The sequence below is a fragment of the Cydia strobilella genome, chromosome 13, assembly GCF_947568885.1.
Source record: "Cydia strobilella chromosome 13, ilCydStro3.1, whole genome shotgun sequence".
Classification (NCBI taxonomy): Eukaryota; Metazoa; Arthropoda; class Insecta; order Lepidoptera; family Tortricidae; genus Cydia; species Cydia strobilella.
The window spans coordinates 17174843-17192260 of record NC_086053.1 but is presented as its reverse complement, the minus strand read 5'-3'; the positions used below and the strand labels follow the sequence as shown (position 1 = coordinate 17192260).

General features: G+C 37.0%; 3 protein-coding genes across 3 annotated transcripts in view; 1 reads left to right on the top strand and 2 right to left on the bottom strand.

The window, feature by feature from the left end:
* LOC134746939 (uncharacterized) overlaps window positions 1–17418 on the top strand; it is a 299672-nt gene that overhangs the window by 76445 nt on the left and 205809 nt on the right. The gene's annotated exons all lie outside the window — the stretch shown is intronic.
* Window positions 2155–4253, bottom strand: LOC134746876 (uncharacterized). The gene is made up of 2 exons (XM_063681449.1): window positions 4143–4253; window positions 2155–3477 (listed from the first exon to the last, which is right to left on the bottom strand). Exons 1-2 carry the CDS (start codon window positions 4182–4184, stop codon window positions 2155–2157), a joined length of 1365 nt encoding a protein of 454 aa, XP_063537519.1. The 5' UTR covers window positions 4185–4253.
* On the bottom strand, window positions 7877–10008 carry LOC134746410 (uncharacterized). Its single transcript, XM_063680779.1, has 2 exons — window positions 9885–10008; window positions 7877–9221 (listed from the first exon to the last, which is right to left on the bottom strand). Exons 1-2 carry the CDS (start codon window positions 9924–9926, stop codon window positions 7899–7901), a joined length of 1365 nt encoding a protein of 454 aa, XP_063536849.1. The 5' UTR covers window positions 9927–10008; the 3' UTR covers window positions 7877–7898.

Genomic DNA, 17418 nt, shown 5'->3' with positions numbered 1-17418 from the left:
TCGTCGGCAGTGTCTCCACAAAAATATTATCGAATGATGTGTTGTCTATCACTATCACTTACATATTAGATAGAGACAGATAGCGTTGCGTTGTCGTAAACGAGTGGCATACAGGAAAAAAATGTTACACGCATTTTTTTATTACAATCTTAGAATGTAAAACACGCAAACACAGATTATATAATGTAATAGGGTCCCGTTTTTAACCTTGGGTACGGAACCCTAAAAAGTACGGAACCCTCCGTGGGCGAGTCCTACTCGCACTTATCAGGTTTTTATGGTTGAATTAAAACATTCTGTTTTCGGATTATTTTTTGGAAACGTTATCAAAAATACTAAATATTCCCTTTCCCCAGCTTTAACATTGTTTTGACAACTTGTTTTTTTTTTTTGTTTTTTTTTTTGTTTTTTTTTTGTTTTTTTTTTTGTTTTTTTTTTTTTTAAGTTTAATTTAGTATTTATATGTCACATGGTTTTCATACAATTTTTTAGGAAACTAGGTCTATAAGTCTATTAACCTATATTGTAACAACTTATTAATATAAGAGACTGTTTGTTTCTAAATAATAATAAAATAAATGCCTTTAATTTAAATGAAGTGAAGAATTGTAATTAATTTTACCACAAACGGGTTAATAGTAATAGTAGTCCTTGAGGTACTTTTTTCTATATATTTCGTGTTAAATGTGTATGTATGTATGTATGTTTTAGCCTGGCGGGTACTGCTAGCAATTCGTGTTGATAAACATATTTGTTATGCTCAATTTTTGGGAACAAATAAAATTATTATTATTTTTTTTTTAAGTAGTCACATCAACTCTCTGCAGCAGCGCTAACATAACAAATAATTATGTTTATCAACAGAATTAGGTACTACCAGTACGAATACACGCTAGGCTAAACCGGTTGTCAATTTTAGTTCCATTGGTACACAACGAGGGCGCCACTAGTATAAACGAGTGGCGGCGCCTCATTCACGATCGAGTCACTGATTTCGAGACTGAACGCCGCAGTGAGCTCGACATGAAACGAGATGTAAGGCTCGGCCGCCAACCTCGATTCCCTACAACCAGTGTTGGCCGACCGTTAATTGTAATTAACCATAACCCAGTACAAATTGAACCGTAAGCCGTAACGGACGGTTACAGTTTACGGTTCAATTTGTACTGGTTAATGGTTAATTGCATTAACGTTTCGGCCAACACTGCCTACAACTATGTAGGTGGTGCGCTGACGTGCCCAAAATGTGCTCGAGTATTTAGCAAGAAGATAGGGTACGTGAGCCACCTAAGGGCGCACCAGAGAGCGGATCAGCTCCACGCTAATAACGCGAATTAAAAATTGCCTACTCCAGAGCACACAGTCGCTGTGGCCGAAATCGGTCAGGAGAGCATCATTCATCAGTAAGCTGTGAACACGTGTTAGGGCGCGTGAGCAGGTAGCGTTAGCAAACTCAGCGCACACGAATAAAATATGTGGGCACAAAAATATTGACATTTTTTTTATTAGGCATATTTGCATATCAAAGCTAAAGGACCATATTATGAAAACGTTTATGAAACGTTTTGTTTTAGTTAAATTGATTGTTGTAGTTTTATTTTGAAAGAAAATTTGTAAAAGATGTGTACATAAGTAAAAAATATTAATAAAAAATCTCGTCAATGTTTTTATGGGCCATCAACCACGATGAATAAGTTATTTTACTCAATATTTGTCTTGTGTTGGTGTAATATTTGATCATATATTTCCAGCTTTTTGATGAAGATAAAGATCATTTAAGATTTAAGATTTCAAAATATACTTAGGCCTAGTAACAAGCATTATTGAACAGTTACAAATACATACCTACATATATTATAATAGCTAGTTATCAAATCAATTGTGAGATGTTAGTACAATCATTCTTTCAAGATATTGAATATACAAATGTTAAATTTAATAATACATTTTGACTTGTGTAATATCTATAGTATGTGTTTATTTTTCGTGATGTTCCATTATTAAACTAGACCAATTTGAATAAGACCTAGACTCAACGGCGGTCGCTCATTTGTTTTTTGTCTCCCTTTGGTCGTAGCCGGCAAATTACTAAGGGATTCAGGAGGAATATGATATGGCTAATGAAATATAAGTTTCATTCAAGTATTTATTTTATTACTCATCTTCTACGAAGGTTGAATCGTCAAAGTCGCCACTACCATCACTTTCAGATTCAGCCGATTTAGGGTCAGATTCCATTTCGCCCTCACTTTCGTCTTGCAAATTGGCTATGTATACAAAGCCAGTGTCAAAGTACTCCAAATATTCATTTTCTTTCTTAATTACTGTGTCGCAGGTATTGCGCCATGTTTCACAAGTTATTTTTTCAAAACCGTGGCGAATAATTTTTTCCGTGTAAGCTACATCATGGTCGACCGTAACGATGTCGTTTTTAACGGTGTCCCATATGTTGAATATTGCGTTGAGTTCTGGGTGGTGCGGAGGCAGGCGCAGTACTTCGAATCCTTTACTCTTTATGTAGGTATCGATTTTGTATGTTGTAAATGCGCTTTTTTGCTGCCTTATTAAGTCGTATAACTCAATTTGGCATAAGTTTGCTTCGAAGGGTATGTTCTTGGACGACAGCCATGCTTCCATTTGAGATTTATCTGCATGCATCGTCGGCAGTGTCTCCACGAAAATATTATCGAATGATGTGTTGTCTAACACTATCACAGAACCGTCCGGTAAGTTTGGTAGTAATTTTTCATCTAGCCATTTTTGGTAAAATTCAAAGTTCTTCTTCGCATACTCATCTCCGCCAAGTGTATTAGCTTGGTAAAGTAAACAAGCGTTCTCAATGAACCCATCTGAAGTTCCAGCGTGTGTTAAAATATACCTAGCTACGTGTGGGGCTCGTGAGCCACATTTAACATTTTTCGTCGTGACGAAACTTTCATCAGTATAGACAATAGGCCGACCTTGGGAGCGGTATTCAGTAATTTTTTTCAAATATTGCAATCTGCACATTTGGACGTCATGTCGCTCAATCAAAACTTTTCTACCAGTGTCTGACTTAGTCCACGTGTAGCCTAGTTTCAATAATAACTTACGAATCGTTACTAGGCAGGCATCAATACCGATTTGTTCATTTAAGGTCTGTCTCACTTTTTTTAATGTCGGTATTTGTTTAAGTTTGAAATAAGAATTACGTATTGAGCTTCGTATGGTATAAGCTATACGTTCGTTGATATCTATTTTACCGGGTCTTTTTTGTCTGTTTTTGAATGGTGCTGGAAATTTAGTAGATCCACTGGGAAGCTGTCTTTCTTCTTGTAATATTTTATTTACTGTTCTTGTACTTGTGCCCGCTATTTCCGCGGTGCGCTTGGATATGTTGCGCAAATGTGAGAAATTACAATGTGGTTCTTTATAAAGTTCCGTGAATATATATTCGTCTTTAAGAAAATGGAAAACTTTAGCGATGATAGCGCGCTCCTGTAATAAACAACAAAGATATATTATGATAAATCACATTTTTCTATATGCTAATATTACGAAGGTATATTTAAATTAACACCTAATAAACCAAATATTCAAAAACAAATCATTTTGGGTCATCGCGCCGAGTAAACGAGGGGGGTAAGCGAAATTTGGAAACGAGGGTTTTAATTCACGACAACCGCAGGCTGGAGTGATATTCTTACCCCCGGAGATACATACAATGTTTTCCATCACACTTGCAAGGAAATAACTAAATTTTAAACGAAATAATTCTTAAATACAGTGACATTTCAAACATTCGTCCGCCATATTGTCATTTTTTGACAGGTTAGGCCTACAAAGCACGTAACTATCCGGTATTAAGCCCTGTAAAAATATTTTAAACTGTTACTAAACTAATCAAATTAAATACTTGTGAACAAGCAAAAACATAACATTATAAACATCAGTATTTTAATAGTAAAACTCAAATATACCTACTTGGTGTGTGTGAATTAGTAGCATAATTTAAAAAAAACCTATTACTCCCTACCTATAGCTTTTTTTCACAATCCATAACTCCCGCGGGAACAATATAGCCCTTTGTCCTACATGAAATAAGATCTTTTTCGAGCAAGTGTGATGCTGACGAAAGCATTTAAAACAATAAAATACCTCACCACAGGGGGAATAACTCTTTTCCGTTTTTTCTCACTTGCCATGCTGACGGTACTTTATACACAATTTTGATGCGAATATTTCGGCACTTGCAACCCCACCGGCGTTTCAGCCGACACTGACACTGATCTGATCGTTCGAATGTACGCTGTTACACACATATACACACCACTTTTGTATTATTTGAATACGTTCACTCACACAAACATCTACAGCCCGATTCCTTGAAACAAAATATCCGTACACACACAACGCTACGTTTAGCCGCTATATTCCAAAAAGAACCTTATCGCACCGCAATAAAACCCATTTTAATTGATCGCGACCACGCGTGGTTTATATTTTGCGTTTCGTTAACCCCAGCTATAAGCAAACATGAGTCGTATACGTTTGGCATAAGGTTGCGATTCCGGGACTACAAAAAATCGATGTTATTATAATTTTGTAGATGCGAAGGCGAAAATCGAAAGCCGAGACGCGGGAGCCCAAAGTTGGGCAAAAATTAACTTGAATAAGAAAAAAAAACGACCAAGTGCGAGTCGGGCTCGCGCGCGAAGGGTTCCGTACCATTACGCAAAAAAACGACACTAAAATCACGTTTGTTGTATGGGAGCCCCACTTAAATATTTATTTTATTCTGTTTTTAGTATTTGTTGCTATAGCGGCAACGCCGGCAACAGAAATACATCATCTGTGAAAATTTCAACTGTCTAGCTATCACGGTTCGTGAGATACAGCCTGGTGACAGACGTACAGACAGATAAACAGACAGACAGACAGACAGACAGCGGAGTCTTAGTAATGGAGTCCCGTTTTTACCCTTTGGGTACGAAACCCTAAAACGGAATAATTATTTTAGAAGTGGGACAATTTAATTTAATAAAATGTTATTTAGAATTAAGTTAATTTTTGTAGTAACAATCGGTTATATTATATACATACTTGGTCAAGCAAATCTTGTCAGTAGAAAAAGGCGGCAAATTAAAAAAAAAATGTAGGCGAATACATCACGATAACATCCAATAGAAAATTTGAATTTTGCGCCTTTTTCTACTGACAAGATTTGCTTGACCAAGTATATTTTGTAAGTTGATTTTCACCCCTCTATTTAAAAGTCGGATTGATTTGATATTTCTTACTTAAAGTTTTAGTTTAGGTTGAAAAGTTCCATTGAAAAGTTCCGCTTTATACTATCTGGTCACAGAATAAGTAAGGTAGTATCAAAGATAGATATAACTCCGTAATAGATTGATACAGTCTAAGGAAAAAACGTGCCTCGAAAATCAAGAAAATTTGATTCTCGTTCAGAGGGCGCTACTAGCTTTGGCCTAATGTCGTCTAGATGGCGTTGACGGTTTCGTTTGTTATTTAACAATTTTAACGCATATCAGTGAAAGAACATGGGTCAAAATCATAAAAATAAATAATGCAAATAAAAAAATCATTTATCCATATTTAAATACATTTTATCGTATTTTTATAAATATTTATTTTTAGTTTTAAAGTGTGTCGACAGATGGCAGTGAATTTACTGGGGTTACAAAATTTACTATGACAGTACCGCTCTAGTATAAGTTACTCTATGGTAGTATTATATCTGGTTTCATCATCCGTAGCCAACATGCCAGTCGTTAACGCTCCGTAGTTTCGTATAACTCGTATAGTCATCTCTCTCTATCACTCTTACATATTAGATAGAGACAGATAGCGTTGCGTTGTCGTAAACGAGTGGCATACAGGAAAAAAATGTTACACGCATTTTTTTATTACAATCTTAGAATGTAAATACGCAAACACAGATTATATAATGTAATAGGGTCCCGTTTTTAACCTTGGGTACGGAACCCTAAAAAGTACGGAACCCTCGGTGGGCGAGTCCTACTCGCACTTATCAGGTTTTTATGGTTGAATTAAAACATTCTGTTTCGGATTATGTTTTGGAAATGTTATCAAAAATACTAAATATTCCCTTTCCCCAGCTTTAACATTGTTTTGACAACTTGTTTTTTTTTTTTTTTTTTTTTTTTTTTTTTTTTTTTTTTTTTTTTTTTTTTTTTTAAGTTTAAGTTAGTATTTATATGTCACATGGTTTTCATACAATTTTTTAGGAAACTTTAGGTCTATAAGTCTATTAACCTATATTGTAACAACTTATTAATATAAGAATAATAATAAAATAAATGCCTTTAATTTAAATGAAGTGAAGAATTGTAATTAATTTTACCACAAACGGGTTAATAGTAATAGTTAGTAGTCCTTGAGGTACTTTTTTCTATATATTTCGTGTTAAATGTGTATGTATGTATGTTTTAGCCTGGCGGGTACTGCTAGCAATTCGTGTTGATAAACATATTTGTTATGCTCAATTTTTGGGAACAAATAAAATTATTTTGTTAATTTTTTTTTAAGTAGTCACATCAACTCTCTGCAGCAGCGCTAACATAACAAATAATTATGTTTATCAACAGAATTAGGTACTACCAGTACGAATACACGCTAGGCTAAACCGGTTGTCAATTTTAGTTCCATTGGTACACAACGAGGGCGCCACTAGTATAAACGAGTGGCGGCGCCTCATTCACGATCGAGTCACTGATTTCGAGACTGAACGCCGCAGTGAGCTCGACATGAAACGAGATGTAAGGCTCGGCCGCCAACCTCGATTCCCTACAACCAGTGTTGGCCGACCGTTAATTGTAATTAACCATTAACCAGTACAAATTGAACCGTAAGCCGTAACGGACGGTTGCAGTTTACGGTTCAATTTGTACTGGTTAATGGTTAATTGCATTAACGTTTCGGCCAACACTGCCTACAACTATGTAGGTGGTGCGCTGACGTGCCCAAAATGTGCTCGAGTATTTAGCAAGAAGATAGGGTACGTGAGCCACCTAAGGGCGCACCAGAGAGCGGATCAGCTCCACGCTAATAACGCGAATTAAAAATTGCCTACTCCAGAGCACACAGTCGCTGTGGCCGAAATCGGTCAGGAGAGCATCATTCATCAGTAAGCTGTGAACACGTGTTAGGGCGCGTGAGCAGGTAGCGTTAGCAAACTCAGCGCACACGAATAAAATATGTGGGCACAAAAATATAGACATTTTTTTTATTAGGCATATTTGCATATCAAAGCTAAAGGACAATATTATGAAAACGTTTATGAAACGTTTTGTTTTAGTTAAATTGATTGTTGTAGTTTTATTTTGAAAGAAAATTTGTAAAAGATGTGTACATAAGTAAAAAATATTAATAAAAAATCTTGTCAATGTTTTTTTGGGCCATCAACCACGATGAATAAGTTATTTTACTCAATATTTGTCTTGTGTTGGTGTAATATTTGATCATATATTTCCAGCTTTTTGATGAAGATAAAGATCATTTAAGATTTAAGATTTCAAAATATACTTAGGCCTAGTAACAAGCATTATTGAACAGTTACAAATACATACCTACATATATTATAATAGCTAGTTATCAAATCAATTGTGAGATGTTAGTACAATCATTCTTTCAAGATATTGAATATACAAATGTTAAATTTAATAATGCATTTTGACTTGTGTAATATCTATAGTATGTGTTTATTTTTCGTGATGTTCCATTTTTAAACTAGACCAATTTGAATAAGACCTAGACTCAACGGCGGTCGCTCATTTGTTTTTTGTCTCCCTTTGGTCGTAGCCGGCAAATTACTAAGGGATTCAGGAGGAATATGATATGGCTAATGAAATATAAGTTTCATTCAAGTATTTATTTTATTACTCATCTTCTACGAAGGTTGAATCGTCAAAGTCGCCACTACCATCACTTTCAGATTCAGCCGATTTAGGGTCAGATTCCATTTCGCCCTCACTTTCGTCTTGCAAATTGGCTATGTATACAAAGCCAGTGTCAAAGTACTCCAAATATTCATTTTCTTTCTTAATTACTGTGTCGCAGGTATTGCGCCATGTTTCACAAGTTATTTTTTCAAAACCGTGGCGAATAATTTTTTCCGTGTAAGCTACATCATGGTCGACCGTAACGATGTCGTTTTTAACGGTGTCCCATATGTTGAATATTGCGTTGAGTTCTGGGTGGTGCGGAGGCAGGCGCAGTACTTCGAATCCTTTACTCTTTATGTAGGTATCGATTTTGTATGTTGTAAATGCGCTTTTTTGCTGCCTTATTAAGTCGTATAACTCAATTTGGCATAAGTTTGCTTCGAAGGGTATGTTCTTGGACGACAGCCATGCTTCCATTTGAGATTTATCTGCATGCATCGTCGGCAGTGTCTCCACGAAAATATTATCGAATGATGTGTTGTCTAACACTATCACAGAACCGTCCGGTAAGTTTGGTAGTAATTTTTCATCTAGCCATTTTTGGTAAAATTCAAAGTTCTTCTTCGCATACTCATCTCCGCTAAGTGTATTAGCTTGGTAAAGTAAACAAGCGTTCTCAATGAACCCATCTGAAGTTCCAGCGTGTGTTAAAATATACCTAGCTACGTGTGGGGCTCGTGAGCCACATTTAACATTTTTCGTCGTGACGAAACTTTCATCAGTATAGACAATAGGCCGACCTTGGGAGCGGTATTCAGTAATTTTTTTCAAATATTGCAATCTGCACATTTGGACGTTATGTCGCTCAATCAAAACTTTTCTACCAGTGTCTGACTTAGTCCACCTGTAGCCCAGTTTCAATAATAACTTACGAATCGTTACTAGGCAGGCATCAATACCGATTTGTTCATTTAAGGTCTGTCTCACTTTTTTTAATGTCGGTATTTGTTTAAGTTTAAAATAAGAATTACGTATTGAGCTTCGTATGGTATAAGCTATACGTTCGTTGATATCTATTTTACCGGGTCTTTTTTGTCTGTTTTTGAATGGTGCTGGAAATTTAGTAGATCCACTGGGAAGCTGTCTTTCTTCTTGTAATATTTTATTTACTGTTCTTGTACTTGTGCCCGCTATTTCCGCGGTTCGCTTGGATATGTTGCGCAAATGTGAGAAATTACAATGTGGTTCTTTATAAAGTTCCGTGAATATATATTCGTCTTTAAGAAAATGGAAAACTTTAGCGATGATAGCGCGCTCCTGTAATAAACAACAAAGTTATATTATTATAAAACACATTTTTCTATATGCTAATATTACGAAGGTATATTTAAATTAACACCTAATAAACCAAATATTCAAAAACAAATCATTTTGGGTCATCGCGCCGAGTAAACGAGGGGGGTAAGCGAAATTTGGAAACGAGGGTTTTAATTCACGACAACCGCAGGCTGGAGTGATATTCGTACCCCCGGAGATACATACAATGTTTTCCATCACACTTGCAAGGAAATAACTAAATTTTAAACGAAATAATTCTTAAATACAGTGACATTTCAAACATTCGTCCGCCATATTGTCATTTTTTGACAGGTTAGGCCTACAAAGCACGTAACTATCCGGTATTAAGCCCTGTAAAAATATTTTAAACTGTTACTAAACTAATCAAATTAAATACTTGTGAACAAGCAAAAACATAACATTATAAACATCAGTATTTTAATAGTAAAACTCAAATATACCTACTTGGTGTGTGTGAATTAGTAGCATAATTAAAAAAAACCTATTACTCCCTACCTATAGCTTTTTTCACAATCCATAACTCCCGCGGGAACAATACAGCCCTTTGTCCTACATGAAATAAGATCTTTTTCGAGCAAGTGTGATGCTGATGAAAGCATTTAAAACAAAAAAATACCTCACCTCAGGGGGAATAACTCTTTTCCGTTTTTTCTCACTTGCCATGCTGATGGTACTTTATGCACAATCTTGATGCGAATATTTCGGCACTTGCAAGTCTTGCAACCCCACCGGCGTTTTAGCCGACACTGATCTGTCATCTGATCGTTCGAATGGCCGCAGTCAGTTACGCACACATACACAACACCTTTGTAGTATTTGAATACGTTCACTCACACAAACATCTACAGCCCGATTCCTTGAAACAAAATATCCGTACACACACAACGCTACGTTTAGCCGCTATATTCCAAAAAGAACCTTATCGCACCGCAATAAAACCCATTTTAATTGATCGCGACCACGCGTGGTTTATATTTTGCGTTTCGTTAACCCCAGCTATAAGCAAACATGAGTCGTATACGTTTGGCATAAGGTTGCGATTCCGGGACTACAAAAAATCGATGTTATTATAATTTTGTAGATGCAAAGGCGAAAATCGAAAGCCGAGACGCGGGAGCCTAGAGTTGGGTAAAAATTAACTTGAATAAGTATAAAAACCGACCAAGTGCGAGTCGGGCTCGCGCACCAAATGTTCCATACCATTACGCAAAAACGACAATAAAATCACGTTTGTTGTATGGGAGCCCCACTTAAATATTTATTTTATTCTGTTTTTAGTATTTGTTGTTATAGCGGCAACAGAAATACATCATCTGTGAAAATTTCAACTGTAGCTATCACGGTTAGTGAGATACAGCATACAGCCTGGTGACAGACGGACAGACAGATAAACAGACAGACAGCGGAGTCTTAGTAATGGAGTCCCGTTTTTACCCTTTGCGTACGGAACTCTAAAAACGGAATAATTATTCTAGAATTGGGGCAATTCTAAATAATATTTTATTCAATTAATTTTTGTAGTAACAATCGGTTATATTATATACATATACATGGTCAAGCAAATCTAGTCAGTAGAAAAAGGCGGCAAATTTAAAAAAAAATGTATGTACAAAGGGATAACATACAATATATTTTGACATTTAGATTTTTATTCTAGAAAGTTTCTAGACTAGTATTTTTTATACAATTTTGGTGTTTGACGATCCTTTTGTAAATTCTTATTATTAAATTTGACATATCTATAATAATTCAAATTCAATGTTTTTAAGAATAATAATAACTGCATCAATAAATTGCTCTGATATTTAGATTAAGGTAATATTTAAAACTTGACAATTTAAAAGTGCTTGTTGCTAGGCCTATTTGAATAAAGATTATATTGACTTTGACTTTGACTTTGACTTTGACTTTGAATAGAAAATTTGAATTTCGCGCCTTTTTCTACTGACAAGATTTGCTTGACCAAGTATATTTTGTAAGTTGATTTTCACCCCTCTATTTAAAAGTCGGATTGATTTGATATTTCTTACTTAAAGTTTTAGTTTAGTTTAGATTGAAAAGTTCCGCTATACATACACTATTTGGTCACAGAATAAGTAAGTTAGTGTTACATCTGGTTTAGTTATTCTGTGATCTGGTTTCATCATCCGATCAGCGTGGTTAGCCAACATGCAAATCGTTAACGCTCCATAGCGTTTCGTATTCACTCGTATAGTCGTCTCTCTCTATCACTCTTACATATTAGATAGAGACAGCGTTTCGTTGTCGTAGCGCAAACGAGTGGCATGTTGGCTAGACACCCAAGGTGCTTAGCCAATATGTCAAGTTTTGTTTGTAATTTAATAACCAAATCATTACTCGTAGCGTAGGTACCTACAATTTAGCTATTCTGGGGGTCTAGCCAACATGCCAATTGCGCTACGGCAATGAAACAGCTAAATTGTACCAAAGGATTTGGTTGTTAAACTGGGACATTTTCTGTGAAAAGGGACCTTATTGTCGATGGCGCTTACGCCGCACAGCATCGCGCGGCATTGTATTTATATCGGAGCATCGTTTATATTGGCGTAAGCGCCATCGACAATAAGGTCCCTTTTTATAGAAAATACCACAATTAAAAATAAAAATTGGCATCTCGGCTAGGCACCTCGGGTGCGTAGCCAACATGCCAAACGTTTCCGCTACTACAACGAAACGCTATCTGTCTCTCTATCGCACTAATATGTAAGAGTGATAGAGACAAAGCGCTTCGTTGTCGGGGCGCAAGCGATTGGCATCGTTGCTAGGCCCCCAGAGCAGAACAGCTAAATTGTACCAATCATGGGGATGTTCCGCTTCCATACTGAAGGCAGTGCGCGTTTGCAAACTTGGATTGACAAAACGACGTAATAAATCTTAGTTTTTTTTAATTTAATATAATATGCGCTCATTTTCGATTTCATATTTATTGTTTGTATCGGCGCAAGGCGCAACCTCCTAACTCTCAAGGCCGCGTGCACAGCGACCAAAGAGTCCATTCACCAACACACACACAGATTCTGCACACATAACACAGACACACAGTTTCGATGTTTCAACTTCAACAAGGCCTCGCACCGAGTTGTGTCTGTGTGCGTAAGCAAACTACTATACAACTATTAAAGATACAGAACGCCACAGTCATGCGTGCCGTCCTCTTCTAACTAGACTTCTTTCTAATGCGGGCGACAGGGATAGCATGCACGGTTTGAAACTGCTCGCCGCGCCGTGGCTCGCGTGAGTTGGTTTAGCGGTGCACGGTGGCGCGAAGGACCGAACCTTATTGATACTTGCGACTTCCGACTTAGTTAACGTCAAAAAACATTACCTATGATGTATTTCGCTTGTTACGTTGTATATTCATTCGAAAAATTATTAAATTAAAAAAAAAATATTTCTAATTTTGAAATTACTACGTCTGTCCGTCTGTCACCAGGCTGTATCTCATGAACCGTGATAGCAAGACAGTTGAACTTTTCACAGATGATGTATTTCTGTTGCCGCTATAACAACAAATACTAAAAACAGAATAATATAAATATTTAAATGGGGCTTCCATACAACAAACGTGATTTTTTTGCTGTTTTTATCCGTAATGGTACGGAACCCTTCGTGCGCGAGTCCGACTCGCACTTGGCCGGTTTTTTGTATTAAAATACTATAAAATAAATAGTGTTACTGCCTTTTGTACAAGAATATTTTATAAATTATTAATATGTAATGTATTTTGAATTTTATTGAACAATTAATTAGCAAGAACGATTTTTATTTATATAATTTAATGGAGTTAAAGGGGAATTGCGGTTATTCCGATTGATTTTTCGGTGAGTTGAGAATAAAGGGGCCCACTGACTATCAATTCTGTCCGCCGGACGATATCGGCCTGTCAGTTAGAACAAAAATTAGACACTACCGAACAACTGACAGGCCGATATCGTCCGGCGGACTGATAGTCAGTGGGCCGCTTTATGAACTCGAAAGTGACAAGTTGATTGTTTTTTTTTTAAGAAATCCTTATTACATTTAAAAAAAAATAGTTATCAATATTAAAAAACCGGCCAAGTGCGAGTCGGATTCGCGCACTGAGGGTTCCGTACATTACATAATTTTGACAATGTATTTTTTTATGTGAAACGCGAGTGAAAGGTAAATTGCGGTTTACGATTTATGACGTATTAAAAAAAACTACTTACTAGATCTCGTTCAAACCAATTTTGGGTAGAAGTTTGCATGGTAATGTACATCATATATTTTTTTCAGTTTTATTATTCTCTTATTTTAGAAGTTACAAGGGGGCACACATTTTACCACTTTGGAAGTGTCTCTCGCGCAAACTATTCAGTTTAGAAAGAAATGATATTAGAAACCTAAATACCATTTTTGAAGACCTATCCATAAATACCCCACACGTATGGGTTTAATGAAAAAAAAATTTGTTTCAGTTCCAAGTATGGGGAACCCCCAAAAAAAATTTTTTGTTTCTATTTTTGAAAATCTTAATGCGGTTCACAGAATACATCTACTTACCAATTTTCAACAGTATAGTTCTTATAGTTTCAGAGAAAAGTGGCTGTGACATACGGACGGACAGACAGACAGACAGACAGACATGACGAATCTATAATGGTTCCGTTTTTTTCCCATTTGGTTACAGAATCCTAAAAATTGAATGCGCTCGAGTAAGTCAAGGTTACTTACACTGGTAGTTAAATAAAAAAAATCAAATTAAACAAATACAAAATAAAATTATTTTATTTATTCATTAAAAAAATCGAGGATAAAAATGTTACACGTATTTTTTTATTGCAATCTTAGAATGTAAAACACGCAAAGCAACACTCGTTCGGAATCAAGCTCGTTCAGTTGCCGGGCACTATTAATACTATTATAGCATTTGTGTCGTTCTCAATTAAAAGGTACCACATTGTCGCTTACTACAAGGACGCTCTGACAGATTATTCGTATAGAGATGCAAGCAAATTTCACCCTTGTGGTAAGCGGCAATGTGGTACCTTTTGCTTGAGAACGACACATTTATTTATAGCGTGTCCTATGGCGCGATGAAACGATGGGTAGGTAGGTAGGTCAGTCACCATCAGATAATATATATCGGAGCGGCCGAGGTGTTCACAATATCTAAACATTCTAAACACGACTCTAACGCCTTGACAATGAGGGCTAACGCGTATGAATTCGCCGCTAGGGGCGCTAGTGTAAATGGTGGTCTTTTCCATAGTTCGAAATGTCAAATGTCACTTGTCACTTCAATGACTGACAGCTGTTCTTTAGTATTTTGGACCACCATCAACAGAGGCGCCAACTGGTGAGCAAAAAAACGATAGCCCTCATAGAGGCGTGTTCAGATATTTGTGAGCGCCTTGACCGCTCCGATATAACTGATGGCGATTGTATCTAGTTTTTTTCAAGCGAGTCATATTAGAGTTTTTAAGAAGTAACCAAATAATGTAATGTAATATATATCTGGTGTTGCAGGCGTCAATAGGCTTGTTTGCCACCGACGTGGTATTTAAAAAAAGTGACATTTTCAACCAAAAGGTACCACATTGTCGCTTGTCAATAACTAGATTTCAAATTGAAGCTGTATGGGACTTCCGGTTCGAGCGCCATCTTGATAGTTAGCATCGTTATTAATTACTTTGTTTTTTGCTCATTAATATTGTTTAAAGTGTAATATCGATAGCTTATTATACAGTAAACTAATGTGGTAGTGTGCAGTGAATGGAGAATTAATTTTGAAGTGCGTTTAACCACCATCTTGGAGTCAACGGCCGGTAGTCCACGTGCTTCTTGTAAAGTCTAGCTATCGATTTACAAGAGCTAACGAATCACCGTACACTGTCTTGTACAACCGTACAATTTTTGTAGTTTTTAAACCTCTTAATACCTTGATACTGGCGAAATAGTCCCACTTGGCTGAAGCCATAATTTTAAAAGAAGAAGAAGAAGAAGAAGCTGTATGGAAATAGCGCGTTATGCGGGCTATCGTTTTTTTGCTCACCAGTTGGCGCCTCTGTTGATGGTGGTCCAAAAGACTAAAGAACAGCTGTCAGTCATTGAAGTGACAACTGACATTTGACATTTCGAACTATGGAAAAGACCACCATCTACACTAGCGCCCCTAGCGGCGAATTCATACGCGTTAGCCCTCATTGACAACCGACAATAAGTACCCTTTTGATTGAAAATGGCACAAATCGAAGGCTTAGCACAGGAGGGCCGCGCCGGTATCACATGCGCGAGTACTACCCGCTCTTTTCTAACTTTATTAATTCGAAAGGGATTCCTGTGCTAAGACAGTAGGCTCAGTAGATCAGAGAGAATGAACAATAATGAAAAAAAAGTAGGAATAGTTATTTTTCTGTCATTTGTATGACAGAAAATTAACGATTCCCTTGTGCAAAGATAGATATAACTCCGTAATAGATGGATACAGTCTAAGGAAAAAACGTGCCTCGAAAATCAAGAAAATTTGATTCTCGTTTAGAGGGCGCTACTAGTTTTGGCCTACAGTCGAATAGACGGCGTTGACGGTTTCGTTTGTTATTTAACAATTTTAACGCATATCAGTGAAAGAACAGGTCAAAATCATAAAAATAATTAATGCAAATAAAAAAAATCATTTATCTATATTTAAATTCATTCTATCGTATTTTTATAAATCTTCATTTTTAGTTTTAAAGTGTGTCGACAGATGGCAGTGCATTTACTGGGGTTACAAAATTTACTATGACAGTACCGCTCTAGTATAAGTTACTCTATCATCTATGCCTTGGGAAGGTTATGTTGTTGCCGCCAAGAAAGATATTCAGACTTGATATTTTTAGGGCTCCCTACCCAAAGGGTAAAAACGGGGCCCTATTACTAAGACACCACTGTCCGTCTGTCCATCTAGGTCTGTCTATCCGTCTGTCCGTCACCATGCTGTATCTCATGAACCGTGATAGCTAGACAGTTGAAATTTTCACAGATGGTGTATTTCTGTTGCCGCTATAACAACTAATACTAAAAACCGGCCAAGTGCGAGTCGGACTCGCGCAACGAGAGTTCCGTACTTTTTAGTATTTGTTGTTATAGCGGCAACAGAAATACATCATCTGTGAAAATTTCAACTGTCTAGTAGGTGCTTGTAGCTATCACGGTACATGAGATACAGCCTGGTGACAGACAGATGGACAGCGGAGTCTTAGTAATAGGGTCCCGTTTTTACCCTTGAGTACGGAACCCTCGGTGGGCGAGTCCGACTCGCACTTTTTTTTTTTTTTTAATGTGATATTCAGCAAACGAGCAGACGAGCCGCCTGATGGGAAGCAGTCATCGTCGCCCATGGACGTAAGCAACATCACAGGAGCCACTTAAGCATTGCCGACCCTTGAGAACCCTAAATACCCGCTTCTTGAAGAATCCCATGTCGTAGCACAAAGGAAATACCTCAGGAGGCAACTCATCAGGTCGCATCGCACTTGTCAGGTGTTTTGGTTAAATTAGAACTGGTTTTCGGATAATTTTTTGGGAAATGTTACTTTTTGCGGTAGTAATATTAGTTATTCTGTGGTATTGTATTGTACAGTCGGCATCAGATATATCGGAGCGGCCGAGGTGCTCACAAATATCTGAACACGCCTCTATTGTCAAGGCGTTAGAGTGCGTGTTCAGATGTTTTGAGCACCTCGGGCGCTCTGATATATTTGATGGCGACTGTAGGTCAGGTATTTGATGTAAGTGTTAACCTTTCCTGTTTGATCAATTTCTAATGATCAGTTGATCATCCTTAAAGACCTAAAGGGGCCCACTGACTATCAGTCCGCCGGACGATATCGGCCTGTCAGATAGAAGAAAAATTTGACAGTTCCGAACAACTGACAGGCCGATATCGTCCGGCGGACTGATAGTTAGTGGGCCCCTTTACAGTACCTACTCGTTTCTTTCCCGAATACATGGTCTTTTTTATTTAATCTAAGACCGCGTAATTTATAGGGTATAATTTTCTATGAGAAGATTGAGAAGGGACCTTATTGTCGATGGCGCTTACGCCGCACAGCGTCGCGCGGCATTGTATTTATATCGGAGCATCGTTTATAATGGCGTGGGCTTTTTATAGAAAATACCACATATGTTT

Bases quoted from the DNA above. Each gene is read 5' to 3' on its own strand.
- LOC134746876 (XM_063681449.1), bottom strand. From the start codon at position 4,184: ATGGCAAGTGAGAAAAAACGGAAAAGAGTTATTCCCCCTGTG. The intron at 3,478-4,142 runs GTGAGGTATTTT...TGTTTATTACAG, and splicing joins AAAGAGTTATTCCCCCTGTG to GAGCGCGCTATCATCGCTAA.
- LOC134746410 (XM_063680779.1), bottom strand. From the start codon at position 9,926: ATGGCAAGTGAGAAAAAACGGAAAAGAGTTATTCCCCCTGAG. The intron at 9,222-9,884 runs GTGAGGTATTTT...TGTTTATTACAG, and splicing joins AAAGAGTTATTCCCCCTGAG to GAGCGCGCTATCATCGCTAA.